This window comes from Spinacia oleracea, chromosome 4 (assembly GCF_020520425.1).
Source record: "Spinacia oleracea cultivar Varoflay chromosome 4, BTI_SOV_V1, whole genome shotgun sequence".
In the NCBI taxonomy this organism is placed as follows: Eukaryota; Viridiplantae; Streptophyta; class Magnoliopsida; order Caryophyllales; family Amaranthaceae; genus Spinacia; species Spinacia oleracea.
Window position 1 is genome coordinate 97,148,817 of NC_079490.1, and position 16,189 is coordinate 97,165,005.

The 16,189-nt window shown below is 41.3% G+C and overlaps 1 protein-coding gene across 4 annotated transcripts; it reads left to right on the plus strand.

Annotated features, from left to right (window-relative positions):
- Positions 1-3,695: 3,695 nt before the first annotated feature.
- LOC130459986 (uncharacterized) lies at positions 3,696-7,465 on the plus strand. 4 transcript variants are annotated; one of them, XR_008919780.1, is made up of 5 exons: positions 3,697-4,172; positions 4,344-4,519; positions 5,993-6,247; positions 6,339-6,399; positions 6,582-7,456. XR_008919780.1 is itself a non-coding variant. In XM_056827627.1 (4 exons), the coding sequence occupies exons 2-4, from the start codon at positions 4,446-4,448 to the stop codon at positions 7,108-7,110; spliced, it is 468 nt and encodes a 155-aa protein (XP_056683605.1). In that variant the 5' UTR covers positions 3,696-4,172; positions 4,351-4,445; the 3' UTR covers positions 7,111-7,465. The 4 variants fall into 4 exon arrangements, 2 of the variants coding, with proteins under 2 accessions (XP_056683605.1, XP_056683604.1); XM_056827627.1 differs by lacking the exons at positions 5,993-6,247; positions 6,339-6,399 and having other exon boundaries at positions 3,696-4,172; positions 4,351-4,519; positions 6,633-7,007; positions 7,092-7,465; XM_056827626.1 differs by lacking the exons at positions 5,993-6,247; positions 6,339-6,399 and having other exon boundaries at positions 6,633-7,007; positions 7,092-7,465.
- Positions 7,466-16,189: the final 8,724 nt, after the last annotated feature.

Here is a 16,189-nt window from a genome sequence, read left to right on the forward strand (position 1 = left end):
CCGCAAGGATTGGTCAATCAAACTTGATGACGCCTTATGGGCGTATAGAACGGCTTTCAAGACGCCAATTGGGATGACTCCTTACAAACTTGTTTATGGCAAGAATTTTCACTTGCCGGTGGAACTTGAGCACAAGGCCATGTGGGCCATCAAAACTTTGAATTTCGAGCTGACTAGTGCGGGTGAGCGGCGCTTGCTCGATCTCCATGAGTTAGAGGAGCTCCGCATGAATGCCTATGACTCGGCGAGCATTTACAAAGCGCGTTATAAACAATATCATGACGCCAAGATTGAGAAGAGAGAGTTCAAGGAGGGGGAGAAGGTCCTCCTTTATAACTCTCGCTTGAAGTTGTTCCCGGGAAAACTCAAATCCCGGTGGAGCGGTCCGTTCGATGTTGTTCGGGTCTTCCCCCATGGTGCTATCGAGATTCGGAATGATGATTTCGGGTCCTTCAAAGTGAATGCGCATCGGCCCAAACATTATTACTTGGGAGACTCTATTGGATCTTTTGCTACCTTAGACCTCAAGGACCCCCCATAAATTTGGGGGGATTCGTCAAGCTAATGACGTAAAACGAGCGCTTCCGGGAGGCACCCCGCGGCTTCTTTGCATGCTCTTGGTATGGTTTTGTTGATGTGGTTCACACTTTCCACCAATGCCTTGTTCGTTGATTCTTTGGTGAGTTTGTTCGGTTTTTACCGGTTCTTTGCGGGACTTGCTCCCACGACATATCTGGTAACATCCTTCTATCTCACATGTATTCTTTGGGATGGGCATATCTTGCATATGGGGCCTTTGGTTGGATGGGTAGTTGTGCCCCTCCTTGTTTAGTTTTAGGCCTTGGGGACATGGCCTAATTCTAGCTTGGGGGGAGTTTTGTTGTGTGGTTGCCTATTTGTTATTCTCATTTCTTTGAAACCATACCCTATGTGCACTTGTATATATTAGTTTCTTTGTTTTTAGTTTGATTTAGTTTGATTATTGTTTCTTTTCTTTTCGTTTGTTTTGTTTGTTTCTTTTTGTTTTCCTTTTTGGTGTGTTTTTTTTTATTTTCTTCCTTTTTCTTTCTTTTTCCTTTTTTCCTTTCCTTTTGTCAAGGCAAACTTTCCTAGTTTTTTTAGGCATTATTCTTGATTTGGGCAAATAAAATTGGAACTTGTAGGTTAGCATGCTTTTATTCCTAATTGGTAGATGTTTGCACGGTTTTCAATGTCTTGGGTCGAATCTAGGATTTAGGTGTTAAGAAAGTTGGTTAAACTTTGGGTAGCATGCGTCTTGAACCCTTGGCTTATGGTAAGATGGTGTCGATCTCTCTAGTGATTTGAAACCGGAGAGAGTGGTATTTGCTCCCATGTGAGGATCATGTTCATTTTAGCCCAAACACATTATACATATATTGAGTGGCATGGATCCTTAGCATTGACTTTCTTATCTCCCGAGTTTGACTATTTCCTTCCCGAAACCGCGACCGAACTAGGGGACGATAGAGGCATTTCTTTCGGTGACTAATTTTCTTTTTTTTAGATTAGGACATCTTTATTTTTATTTTCTATTTTTCATATATTTTTGTTTGCATTTGCCCCCTTGCTAGCCATTTGAGCCTTTCCCCTTCATTTCTTATGAGCACATTACAAGCCTAATAGCCTTTGTTTTATTTTCACCCTTAGAAGTGATAGTGAAGCTTTGAGTTATGATGCTTGTTGGGTTTGATTGATTATACAAAGTTGAGGAATGATTGTTGATTGGTATGAATGGAAAGTTTGGGAAATATGTTGTATATAGTGAATAAATAAGCAAAAGCAAAAGGAGAAAGTGAAGTTTTGAAAAGGCCAAAAATAGAGAAAAACAAGGCAATGAGAAAAGTTTCAATTGAAACACAAAAAAAAGAGAAAATCAAATCAAGAAAAGTGCAAAAAGAGTTGTAGTTTAGAATAGTTGTTGAATAAGCTTGGGGGTACCCCAAATAAGTGGTATGAGTTTGTTTTTGGTTTGATTTGCTTGAGTTGAGTTCTACCATTGCGCTTCACTTTAGGTCGCTCTAGGCCTAGGATTTTATAGGATTTTATTATGATTTTTGATAGTTTTGTATAGTTTTGTTGCAATTTTATCCCTTTATTCCATCTATGAACTTTTCAGGTAAAAATGTTGGAAATGATGGAAAAGACTTGAGGATTGCTCGAATTAAGCCCGTGCGATCGCACAGAATTTATGTGTGTTCGCACGGGTCAGCAGAATTGTCTCCAAGGTCAAGCAGGGTCATGCGCTCGTGCTCCCAGATTGTGTGTTCGCACGAAATCGAAAAAACGATGCAGGAACTATTTGTGATTTCGTGCGATCGCACACAAGAAGAGCCCGCTCGCACGGATTTTTGGTGGGCTCGCACTGAATTTCCGTGCGAGCACATGAAGATTTCTGAGAATTTGGCTAAGTTAGGCCCGTGCGATCGCACGGTTTATGAGCACGATCGCACGGATCGTAGAAGAAAATTCGTCGCTGAGCTCGCTCGCACGGAACCACAGCTCGCTCGCACAGATGCGATCGCATCTGGGTATGCCCGTTCGCACGGCTGCGCGGGATTCCCTTTTCGAGTTTAAACTTCTCATTTTTAGGGGTTAGTATAAATAGAATTTTCATTATTTTTATTAGATAGTTAATTTCAGAAATATAATTTAGGAAGTTGTAGAAGGTTTGCTCTTCAAGCTAGTGTTCTAGAGAGAGAAACTCATTGATTTAAAGCTTCAAATCTGTAATTTCTTCAACTCTTCTCTTTTCCTTGCAATTTAATTCAAGTTCTTAGTATTTTGTTCATGCTATTTTTTCATAGTTCTTTGATTGTTCTTCAACCTTTTGAATTTCTTTTGCTTTGATTTTAATTCCATTAATTCTCAATTCTCTAGTTGTTGATTTTAGTTTGCAATTGAATTCTTGATTCTCTCCTCTTATTCCTTCAATTTCATGCTTGCTAGCCTAGTATTAATGGATTTCTTGATTTGTAGAATGATTAGTGAGTAGAATTAGGTTAGAAAAAGGGGAGAATCTAGGGGCTTAATTAGGGGAATTGATGATTAAATTGATGAATGATTGATGTAATTAAATTGATTTAGTGATAGGATTTTCCATGACCAATTGAGTAGCTTAGTAGTTGCAAATGCTAATTGATTGGACTTGATTGGAATGTATGATTTAGGTTTGGCAAGACATTGTGAGCCTAATTTGTGCAAGTGAATGATTGTTCCTATTATATGCAAGCCTATCTAGCTTAGGATTAGGCGAAAGCTCTTCTATAGGCTAGGTTGCTTCGCGTGCTCCATCCGAGAGGTGGCGAGCACGTCATTTGGTTTTATTCCCCTATGTGCTATGTCATTGCATCATTCATGATTATTTAGATAGTAGTTCATTTTCCCCGATTTCCCTAGCCTATCCCCAACTCCCTAACGTTTCCCTTTCTTGATTCAAATTCATATATTTGTTAGTTTAGTTTGTTAGCAATAATTCAAACCAAATTCTTGTTCGAACTAGCTTGACTCTAAACTCAATAACCACTAGTACAAAAATGCATAATTGCGTCGGTACATTTGCATCGCACATTGTAATGAGCGACGCAATAGCAACTAATTTGGGTAAACATTATCATTGGCGTCGCTATTTAACTAACATGTGACGCAATTTACCCCGTGTAGGTCAATTCAGTCATTTGCGTCACAAATTGCCTTATTAAGCGACGCAATAGACCTGTTATTTGCATCACATATTACAGATGCGCGATGCAGTAATATCTTTTCTTTTTCTTTTTATTTTTCCTTTTCTTTTTCTAATTTTTTTTGGTGCAACACCGTCATTCTTATGACCTAAAATGCTAAGCCCTTTTCCGTCTCCCCTCTACCCCCTTTCTCTTGCATATTCTCTTTCCCAGATCTTCATTGTTGAAAATCCAAAACCTCTGTCTCTCCTTAAAAAAAATTAAGTATTGAGCTTGCCCTTCAAAGCCTTCTTTCACCATACCATCCCAATCTCTCCATTTTCTTTGAAAACTCAAGCTATGCTGATTTGGTATTCAGAGGCAAAACCCTAGGTTCCAGCGGAGCGACGAAGAATAGCATAATTTGAGGAGCTGATTCTATCTCCTCTCCTCGCTCTTCCTTTGACTTGTTCAAATTTCTGATTTCTGGAGGTATTTCTTAAGTTTTCTCGTCAAATATGTTAAATTTCACTTCATTTTTTGTCCATAGTTGCATAAATTTATGTAGGTTATGTAAATAGAATGCTTAATTTGAGTGTTTAGCTAATCGTGAGGAAGTGACATGAGTAGATCTGGCTAACTCAAATTTGATGTCTGTGCAAGGCTAAAGTTTGACGATTCTTGGAAAAATCAAAGAAAAAAACATGCATATAAGATAATGATGAGGATGATGCAGCAAAGGCTTGCGAAGGAAAAATCACTTTGATGAAGAAGCAAAAATTTCGTCACTTAAGATCTGGCAACAATGAAATTTTGCAGCCTCCCAAGAAAATTCGTTGGTATTTCTCTAATCTCTTTTGTCATTTTATTTTGCAGCCTCCCAAGAAAATTTGATGGATTTAATTTTCTGGTTTTATAATATTTAAAAATTTTGATGTATTTATTTTGCTAAGTATGATGGTTTGATGGCATTCTAGTCATATGATATGGGGTTTGAATTCTTTGGTCAAATATAGATTTTCTGGGTTTGATTTGATATTCTGTGGTTTTGGGTTGTGTGTTTGAACCTGTGATTTATGATTTTCATTATTATTGCAACATTACCCAATAGGGAAGCCTGAATCTCAAGTATAAACTGCAACAGATCAGAAACATGTCAAACCAATGTTTATGACAATTTTCATTTAGCCAACTCTATGATCTTTATGCCATTAGCACACGTGGTTAATGATCAATAAACATAATGAATAGGAATTATGTTTTATGCAGCTATATAAGCTTATCTCTTCTTATAAAAACCATTGGGATTCGATTTTGGTGGAATGGCTAGGCTTTCTGAAACATATGCTTTCAGATTTGCTCTTGAACCAAGTTTAAAAAGCTAGTCAAAGTCTCGTTATTTGATCAATTGAGAATTTAAAAGTGGAGAATAAATGAGCAGAATGTACCAACTGAATCGGTTACATGGCTTATGTTCTTTAATCAAGATGAATGAAATTGGTATATTGTTCATTGTTGTATTTCTAATAACAAGTTGTGTTATTATGTTAGTTACTTAGTGGAAAATCTAATAACACCCGAATACCTGATGATAAGAGAAATGGTTGAACTCCAGATGATGCAGCCTGCTATCACATTGTTATGTGTTTTCTTATTTACAACTTTGTATAAGATTGAGTATGTTTTTTGCTGCTCAGGTTCTTGAATATATAGTTGAGCTTTGCAGTAGTTATTTTCAGGCATTTTGAAAACAGGGAGCAAGGCAGATTGCATAGTATTCTGTATTAGAACTGTGAGCTAATTCCTTAAGTTGTGAAATCTTGTTGTTTATTTCTTTTTGTTTAGCACTTGGACTATCTAGCTTTCGGTTTATAAATTCAATTTACCAAATTAATATTAATTGGCTTTACTTTGGCCCATATGTACCTTCGGTTCTACTGTTTTCATGTCTACACTTGTTTCTTCATGAGTTCATATAATCAACAAGCATAGAAAATACAAATAAAGAATTTGAGCAATTAAAACAACAACTAAAACTAAAACTATCAAAACTAAAACCAACAAAGTAGATTGCATTTCATTTCATTTTCTTTTTCAAGAGGGACATATTGTTTACTTGAGTAGATTGCATAGTTGCGGAACTGTGATATGCTAATTGTAGAGATCATTTTGGGACCAGGGGGATATTTTTGGAGTATTTGAGGTTGCGATATGCAAATTTTGCGTGTCACACGCTTAAGTTTGGAGTTTCTCTATATTGTCTTGATCTGTGAAGTTAGAAGTTCACTCTTTGAATAATCTATAATATGTAGACAGGGCACTGACGTGTCTCTGAAGGATCTTGACTACCTTTTGTCTCTACTTGAGGAAAAGAAGAGAAAGATGGCCGGAGCAAGAAGAAGCTAGGGTTTGAAGCCAGTAAACTCGCTAAGAATACAAGGAAATGGTTAAGATTGAAGCCAGTAAACTCGCTAAGAAGCATCCACGTGTCTTGCAGATGGAATGAGCTACTAGGACGGTGGTTGACTGGTACTTTCATTCCGGCAGAAATATTAAAAGTACAAGAGGTTGTGTCAATGAGATCAATCAGTATATTTCGCAACATAATCAGCTTTTGTTGGATCACATAACTGACCTTTGGAGCTCTCTGATGCCCAGTTTGTGTTCTGTGATGTTTACCAAGGCTTCATGCGTATCTTGTCCAACCCTAAACACTATGGTAAGCACTTTCATTACATTACATTGGTGGAACTGTTTTTAACCTATGATCTTGTAACAATGCCGGTTATAATGTTGTACAATACTTAGTGTTACTTATGCAGTTATATATGCATAATTATGTCTCTAAGCTGATTCTGTTGTGATGTTGGTAGTGATGGTATGTGAATTTTTGGGTGGTAGGCATCAAGGAAACAAGAGGAGCATGTTGTGGAATAGGGTGGCATGGAGCAGCATCGGGGTGCGACACCATGGAGATGGTTTGCAACCAAAGTACAGCTCATGTAATCCTTCTAAGGCCGTCAATTATCTGCTGGTCGACTCTGCCTGGTTCGGTCATCCATTGGGTGACATCTTTCATCCCTTGAGCGTCCGAGCACTGGTGAACATAGCTTCAGCAGCAGCAGCAGCAGCAGGTGTTCTGGCAACAACAGTTATCGATTACAAGCTAGAAGCAGCAGCAGCAGTTCTGGCAGAAGTAGAAAGCAGCAATTCTGGCAGCAGCCAGTTGAAACAAGAACAAAACCAAGCCAGCCTAAAGAGTGTTTATTTTCACCAGTTGCTGGACTTTCTTGAAGTTCTCTGCCTTAACTGTGACTATCACCGTTGGTAATGCATCCCATCTTTGTATTGAAAGTCATATCTTGATTTGTCATAGATTTGATTTCTAACATCTTCCATTTTTATATCCAGGATAGAGATATTTACTTAAACTTTTATGTTTAAAGTGTAGTTAGGTTATCAACATGTTGGTTGATCTATGGTGAATTTGCCTTTTATTGGGTTGTAAACTGTTTTGACAGGTATATATTAATGTATTATAACATTCCCGGTATTGGGGAGGGTCAAATTACAAAGGAAATATTGTCAAAATTTTCACCTAGTTTACTTTTATTTTTATGCTCTGAATATACTAGTACTGAAAGCTGCTTATTTTATTTAATCTATGGATTAAATAAAATCAGCAGCTCATTTTTTTTAGAATATCCAAAAGTCATTTGCGTCGCACTTTAGCTAATCTGCGACGCAAATGACATTTTTTTTAACATATTGAAAAGTCATTTGCGTCGCACATTTAGCTAATGTGCGTTGCAAATGACATTTTTTTAACATATTGAAAAGTCATTTGCGTCGCACATTTAGCTAATGTGCGTTGCAAATGACATTTTTTTTAACATATTGAAAAGTCATTTGCGTCGCACATTTAGCTAATGTGCGTTGCAAATGACTTTTCAGCACCATGCCTGAAAAGTTATTTGCGTCGCACATTAGCTAATTGTGCGACGCAAATAAGGTTCATTTGCGTCGCACAAATGTGCGACGCAAATGACTTTTAGTCATTTGCGTCGAGAGCTTTTGCCACGCACGATGTGCGACGCAAATGTGCTTAAAAGTGCGATGCAAATGACCCTTTTTCCACTAGTGAACCACCGTTTCTTTGGGACGATCCCTATACTTTCCACTATAGTTCATATAGTTTCTTAGTCTAGCGGTTCTATAAATTTTGTTTTGTGAGGTGTTGATCTATCAACGACGGAAAAACACCCTATCAGCGGCATAACTGGTCCACTTATTAAGAGAATATGAAGATATATTCGTTTTCACTGTGGAAGAAATTCCGAGTATAGACCCAGCCGTAGTCGTTCACAAGTTGATTATGGACGCAAATATGAGGTCGGTCTGTCAGAAGAAAAGATATCATGGAGAGGCATGAAATCAGGCGGCTGCGCTTGAAGTTAAAAAGCTGATGGATGCAGGGTTTGTAAGGCCGGGTCAATACCCTGAGTGGGTAGCGAATGTGGTCCTCGTCTCGAAATCCAACAACACTTGGAGAATGTGTGTTGATTACACGGATTTAAACAAAGCTTGTCCCTAGGATAGTTTCCCGCTACCCAAGATTGATCGGCTTGTTGACTCCACGGCGGGGCATGCTATAATAAGTTTCATGGATGCATACTCTAGATTCCATCGGATACCATTGTGGCCTGAGGATCAAGAGAAAACATCGTTTGTCACAGAACGGGGATTATACTGCTACAAGGTGATGCCGTTCGGATTAAAAAACCCGCCGGCCACATTTTAGCAGCTAATTAACATTGTTTTCGGAAGGCAGCTCGGCCGAAACATTGAGGCTTACATTGACGCCATGATTGTAAAAAGTAAGGAACGAGCGGCACACCTGGCCGACCTGAAAGAAATTTTTGAAACACTCCGTTCCTATAAAATGAGGTATAAAAAATGAGTATTCGGAGTAACTTCAGGGAAGTTCCTCGGCTTCTTGATTGACGAGCGGGGGATAGAGGCAAACCCAGACAAAATACAAGCAGTAATAGGCATGAGCTTGCCGAAAACTGTTAAAGAAGTCTAGAGGATCACGGGTTGTCTGGCGGCATTAGGTAGATTTCTGTCCAGGGCCGGAGATAAATTTCATTACTTTTTCAGCACAATAAAAAAGAAGGCTAAGTTTAAGTGGACGTCTGAAGCAGAAGCGGCCTTTTTGAGAATGAAAGACCACCTTCATACTTTACCTCGGCTTGTCAGCCCCCTTCGAGGAGAATTCTTGTAATTGTATTTGGTAGTATCAGAGCACTCGCTTAGCTCCGTCCTCCTCACGGAAAGAGAGGGAGTTCAAATGCCTGTCTACTTTGTTAGTCATGTCTTGCAAAATGCTGAGTTAAGATACGCACAGTGGAAAAGTTTGGTTTAGCTTTGTTTTTGGCAAGCAAGAAGTTGCGTCCGTATTTTTTGGCTCACAGACTGGTGGTCTATACTGATCAGTCGTTGAAATTACCATTCACAAAGCTAGAGGCAGCCAACCGCATGTTAAATTGGGCCATCGAACTTAATGCCTTTGATATCTCTTATGAGCCTAGGAAGGCTATCAAGGGGCAAGAACTTGCTGACTTCATTATGGAAATGACAAGACCTAATTTCCCCAAAGACAGAAAGACCCTGTGGACAGTCTTAGTGGACGGTTCCTCCACACAAAATGGATGTGGCGCCGGCGTCATCTTCCAGTCACCTGAGGGTGATACTTACGAATATGCAATGCGCTTTAAATTCCAAGCGTCAAACACTGAGGCTGAATATGAAGCATTGCTTTGCGGCATCAAAATGTGTAAGGCGGTAGGGGCCGAGAAAATTGTGGTATTATCCGACTCTCAACTTGTGGTTAGTTAGGTACACGGAGACTATGAAGAAAGAGACCCTACAATGATCAAGTATATGAATGTTGTCCACCAAGAATTGAAACACTTGAAGAGCCTTGAGGTAAAACAAGTCCCTCGATCAGAGAATAATCAGGTCGATGCATTGTCCAAACTTGCCAGTTCAGCCTCCTATGACACCCCACGTCACGTACTCTGGGAAGTGTTGGATCGGAAGAGCATTGAGAATAATAAAACAGCGGTACTGGATAGGACATCCACCTAGATGGATAAAATTATGAATTTCAAAATGAATAGGGTTCTATCAGACGACCTAAAGCTGGCGGAAAAACTTAAGAAGAAATTCCCTTTGTTTGAATTATGGAACGACACACTATATAAAAAGTCTTACTCTCGTCCTCTTCAATGTTGTGTAACATCTGAAAAGGGACGGGAGATCTTAGAAGATCTTCACCAAGGGTAATGCAGTTCGCATATTGGGGGAAGGGCTTTGGCAGAAAAAGCACTTCGAACCGGCTACTATTGGCCTACCTTAAGGGAAGATGCTCTCTCCTTGGTCAAAAGGTGTGACAAGTGTTAGCGCTTCGCTCATCTGATACACCGGGCGGCTCTATTTTTGACGCCCATCACTAGCCAAATACCATTTTCTAAGTGGGGAATGGACCTCTTGGGCCCATACACCACGGCACCAGGAGGAGGCGTTATGTTATTGTTGTTGTCGATTACTTCACCAAGTGGGTGGAGGCGGAGGCATTAAAAAACATCAAAACTTACGATGTGAAAGCATTCATCTGGAGAATCATCATCACTCGGTTTGGTGTGCCGCAGTCAATTTTTTTCGACAACGGACCATAGTTCGAAACACCCAAACTGGCTAGCTGGGCATGGTATAGCCGACCATTTTGCTTCAGTAGGAAGGCCGCAGGCAAATGGGAAAGTGGAAGCTTTTAACAAAATCATTTCTGAAGGAATGAAGAAGAAGCTGGATGAGGCTAAAGGATAATGGGCAGATGAGTTGTCAAATATCTTATTCTCTATTCGCACCACAGCAAAAAAACTCTACTGGAGAGACTCCGTGCTTACTGGCCTATGGGGCCGAAGTTGTTCTCCCCATTGATATGTGTGAGCCAACGCTCCGAGTCATGTTATATGACGAGGATGCAAACTGGGAAATGATGAAGGCCGCTCTAGATTTTTCGCCAGAAGTGAGAGGTAATGCCGCCCTGAGGCAACAGTTATACAAGCTGCGCATGGAAAGAGAATACAACAAAAAGGTCTCAAAGCGAGTACTGAAAGTTGGGGATTTTTTCCTCCGAAAGATGGAAGCAGTAGGACGAGCCAAGGAACAGGGTAAACTGACTCCTATATGGGAAGGTCCATATGATATATATGATGAGGTGCGAGATGGAATCTACCGCATGTAAGATATGCAGGGTCGTCCTATTCTGTGACAACCTTAAGTAATACTACTTCTAAAAAGTACTCGGTCACTAACGACCATATAGTGTGATTTTATGTTTGTTTTATTCCGCTTAAAAGCCTATACGGTCGTAGTACAGTAGTTCCTTTTGTACTTGGCTAAATTCTCCTTGCAAAAATTAAAAATAAAATTGCGTTTACTCTTTTACAAAAGCATAATTGATTAACGGCCTAAGAAGTGGCCTGATTAGCAGGTGTCAAACAAAAACAAGCCTAATTGATTGAAGCCTAAGAAGTGGCCCAGATTAGCACCAATATAAGCTGATCACCTATAGAAGTTAAATAAAAGCTAGAGGCATCAAACTTGCCCAGCGGCGAACTACCCTTAAAAACAAGGTTTGTTCTCTAATATGCCCCACGGCACAAGTGTGTGTCGTGCCAGCGTCAGACGTCTAACGTTTTCTGATGACCATGTCTAGCGATAATCATACCGATTGATTGACTAGCGTCAATTAATCCTGTTATAGACACGTTCGTCAGAAAACGAGACGATCAGCAGGTTAAATAAAAGCCATCTACATCAAATTTGCCCAGCGGTGAACTTATCCTTAATAACAAGGGTTGTTCTCTAATATGCCCCACGGCACAAGTGTGCATCATGCCCGCGGAAGACGTCTAACGTTTTCTGACGACCATGTCTAGCGAAAATCATACCGATTGGTTGACTTGCGTCAATCAATCCTATTATAGACACGTTCGTAAGAAAAACGAGACGAGCAGGTTAAATAAAATACAGCGGCATTAAAGTTGCCAAACGGCGAACTTACCCTTAAAAACAAGGGTTGTTCTCTAATATGGCCCACGACATAATTGTGTGTCGTACCCGCGATAGACGTCTAACATTTTATGACGACCATGTCTAGCGGCAATCATACCGATTGTTTGACTTGCATCAATCAATCCTATTATACACACGTTCGTCAGAAAACGAGACGAGCAGGTTAAATAAAAGCCAGCGGCATCAAAGTTGCACAGCGGCGAACTTATCCTTAAAACTGAGGGATGTTCTTTAATATGCCCCACAACACAAGTGTGTGTCGTGCCCGCGTCAGACGTCTAACGTTTTCTGACGACCATGTCTAGCGGCAATCATACCGATTGATTGACTTACGTTAATCAATCCTATTATAGACACGTTCGTCAGAAAATGAGACGAGCAGGTAAAATAAAAGCCAACGGCATCAAATTTGCACAGCGGCAAACTTATCCTTAAACAGAAGAGTTGTTCTCTAATATGCCCCACGGAACAAGTGTGTGTCGTGCCCGCGGAAGACGTCTATCATTTTCTAACGACCATGTCTAGCGGCAATCATACCGATCGATTGACTTGCGTCAATCAATCCTATTATAGACACATTCATCAGAAAATGAGACGAGTAGGTTAAATAAAAGCCAACGGCATCAAAGTTGCCCATCGGCGAACTTACCCTTAAAAACAAGGGTTGTTCTCTAATATGTCCCACGGCATAAGTGTGTGTCGTGCCCGCGGCAGACGTCTAACGTTTTCTGACGACCATGTCTATCGGCAATCATACCGATTGATTGACTTGCTTCAATCAATCCTATTATACACAGTTCCTAAGAAAACGAGACGAGCAGGTTAAAAAAAAGCCATCGGCATCAAAGTTGCCCAGCGGCGAACTTATCCTCAAAACCAAGGGTTGTTCTCTAATATTCCCCACAACACAAGTGTGTGTCGTGCCCGCGTCAGATGTCTAACGTGTTCTGACGACCATGTCTAGCGGCAATCATACCGATTGATTGACATGTGTCAATCAATCCTATTATAGACACGTTTGTCAGAAAACGAGACGAGCTGGTTAAATAAAAGCCAACGACATTAAATTTGCCCAGCGGCGAACTTATCCTTAATAACAAGGGTTTTTCTCTAATATGCCCCACAGCACAAGTGTGTGTTGTGCCCGCGACAGACATCTCACATTTTCTGACTACCATGTCTAACGGCAATCATACCGATTGATTGACTTGTGTCATTCATTCATATTATAGACACGTTCGTTAGAAAATGAGACGAGTATGTTAAATAAAAGCCAGCGGCATCAAAGTTTCCCAGCGGCGAACTTACCTTTTAAATAAGGGTTGTTCTCTAATATTCCCCACAACATAAGTGTGTGTCGTGCCCGCGGAAGACGTTTAACGTTTTCTGACGACCATGACTAGCGGCAATCATACCGATTGATTGACTTGTACCAATCAATCCTATTATACACACGTTCGTCAGAAAACGAGACGAGCAGGTTAAATAAAAGCCAGCGGCTTCAAAGTTGCCCAGCGACGAATTTATCCTTAAAGACAAGGGTGTTCTCTAATATGCACCACGGCACAAGTGTGTGTTGTGCCTGCGTCACACGTCTAACGTTTTCTGACGACCATGTCTAGCAGCAGTCATCCAAATGATTGACTTTCTTCAATCAATCCTATTATAGACACGTTCGTCCGAAAACGACACGAGAAGGTTAAATAAAATCCAGCAGCATCAAAGTTTCTCAGCGGCGAACTTATCCTTGAAAACAAGGATCGTTCTCTAATATCCCCCACGGCACAAGTGTGTGTCGTGCCCGCGGAAGATGTTTAACATTTTCTGATGACCATGTGTAGCGGCAATCATACCGATTGATTGACTTGTGCCAATCAATCCTACTATAGACACGTTCGTCATTAAACGGTAGGAGATTGCGGCAATTTGTTTTTGAAGGCAATATTTTTGGGACACACATACATCAAGAGATGGAATAAGAAATCACAAACAAAAGCATCACTATCAAACCAAACACCGCCCAGACGGTGCAAATTTTTGCAAAAAGGTGCACTGGCACCAAAATATTCTAAATGCCCCCCGGCAACAGTTCAACAAAAATTGTTAAAAGTTTTTAAAGTGCACAACTAGCACTATGATACATACGCCCATGGCGCAAAAAACAAAAAATTTCTTAAAAAGCACCCACGGCGCACACCAACCAAGCAAGTCAGGAGTGAGCCGTCTGGAGCATCCTCCTCATCATCAGAAGGCACAAACTTCGGAGATGGGTGACCGAGGCGTTCAGCAGCAAGGACGGCAGAACTATGGTCCAAACGCCGCTCGAACCAAGAGAAATCGGATTCCTCTATATGCTTCTCCCATGCCAGCTTGGCGGCCTCCCTGATAGCCTGCTCTCCTTAGTCGTAAGATTCCTGCAGGCGCTCTCTTAAGACACAAACCTGAGATTTGGTGGCATCCAACTCCCCTTGAAGCTGCTCGGCACGGCCGGCCACTCGAGGATAATCCTCAAGCTCGGCTTTGAGTTCCACCACCTCGGTCGCCGCCTTCTTGTTCTCGTCTGTCAACGCCAAAATATCCTTGTCCTGGTGCAGAATCTTCTTAAGTAGCTCCGCCTTGTTCGACTTCAGCGTCGCCAGCTCTTTTGCTTGGAGATCAATTAATGGTTGTATGCTTCTTAATGCGAATTTCCTCCGTATTGGCAAAGGCATAATCCCCATGGTTGACGGCATTAGAGACATGTGTCTGGAGCTCCTTGTTCTTCTTCTTCTTCTTCCAGTTTTTGCAGAACTCCATACGAATAAACAACTGCACGGGTAAACCAAGATAGTGTCAGACGCCTACCAAAATAATAAGAAACCAAAAATAAACAGATGCTCACGTGAACCAAGGAAGCCTGCATAGCACCGAACTGAGCCTCAGGTTGGCCGGAAAGAAAAGCGATGTAGTCCTTGGGGACATCGTTATACATGCTACGGAAAATAGCCGACCGTTCCCTAGCAGAGAAGTGAGGGCTGCCGGGATTCTGCTGATCCTCTTCCAAATCTTAGCGCTCGTCCCATTGAGCAATAGGAAAAACAACGGCCTTAGGATGGCGCGGAGATAAAGAAGAACTATTATAGGAGGAACGATACGTCCTTATGATGTTCGAATAAAACATACCGCCAGATTATCTTGCTCAACGGGTGATCTCTTCAGGAATTTGAGAACGGACGTCGGCAGCAATGCCGGCTAGGGGATCCACCTGTCCCAAAGGAGCATCACATGATTTTGATTTGGACTCCAAGTCCACAATCGCAACAGGCTTTTCCACCACCTGTTCTTCCCCTTTAGGTGGGGCGTCTTCTACATCAGTAGTGTCCTCCTTCTTGGCCAAACGGCGAGGCTTGGGCTGTGGCCTCTTAAGGACGCTGGTCGACCCCGATTCAGCTGGAGCGACCCTCTTCTTAAGCTAGGAAAGGCCAGTCCCCTTCGCCCCAGCAACCAACTTCGCCACTTCCTTTACTTGATGCCATCACCACATTAACAAAAGAGGTAAGTACCGAGGAGAGACGCCCGTACAAAGAGATTGACGTGGCACTCAAGCGATCACGAGTCACTCACTAAGTAGTGACTCGTCATCAAAAAGACGCCCGTCCAAGTAAATTGACGAGCCGCACTCAATCGATCACGAGTCACTCACTAAGTAGTGACTCGTCATCAAAAAGGTCGCCCGTCCAAATAAATTGGCGATCCGCACTCAAGAGATCACGAGTCACTCACTAAGTAGTGACTCGTCATCAAAAAGGTCGCCGTCCAAGTAAATTGACAAGCCGTACTCAAGCAATCACGAGTCACTCACTAAGTAGTGACTCGTCATCAAAATGGCCGCCCGTCCAAATAAATTGACGAGCCGCATTCAAGCGACCACGAGTCACTCACTAAGTAGTGACTCGTCATCAAAAAGTCACCCGTCCAAACAAATTGACGAAACGCACTCAAGTAATCACAAGTCACTCACTAAGTGGTGACTCGTCATCAAACGAAGCATATTCACTAACACACTTACCTTCTCCTCAAGCTCCGCAGTGGCCTTTTTCATTTTGGCCTTATAAATATCTGCCATCCAGTCCGTCACATCCCCTTCTCCAATATCAACATCCTTCAGTTGGCTGATACCTTTCTCTGGGCAAGCAAGCATGAATCACACTCATGGACTACCAAAAAGAAATCATAAAAAAGGGAGGAAAAAATTAAAATGCCCGTCCCATGATCTAAGACGCTATCTCTAGTTATAAAATACCCTTAGCCGACGACGGCTAAAAACGCCTCATTTCGAAATCGGCTTATGTGTGGAAACCATTGAGCCGACACATGAAAAGACTTAT

Excerpts from the sequence above, each read along its gene's own strand:
- LOC130459986 (XM_056827627.1), top strand. The coding sequence starts at position 4,446 with ATGAAGAAGCAAAAATTTCGTCACTTAAGATCTGGCAACAATGAAATT. Across the intron at positions 4,520-6,632 it reads CCTCCCAAGAAAATTCGTTG|CATCGGGGTGCGACACCATG; the intron begins GTATTTCTCTAA and ends GGCATGGAGCAG.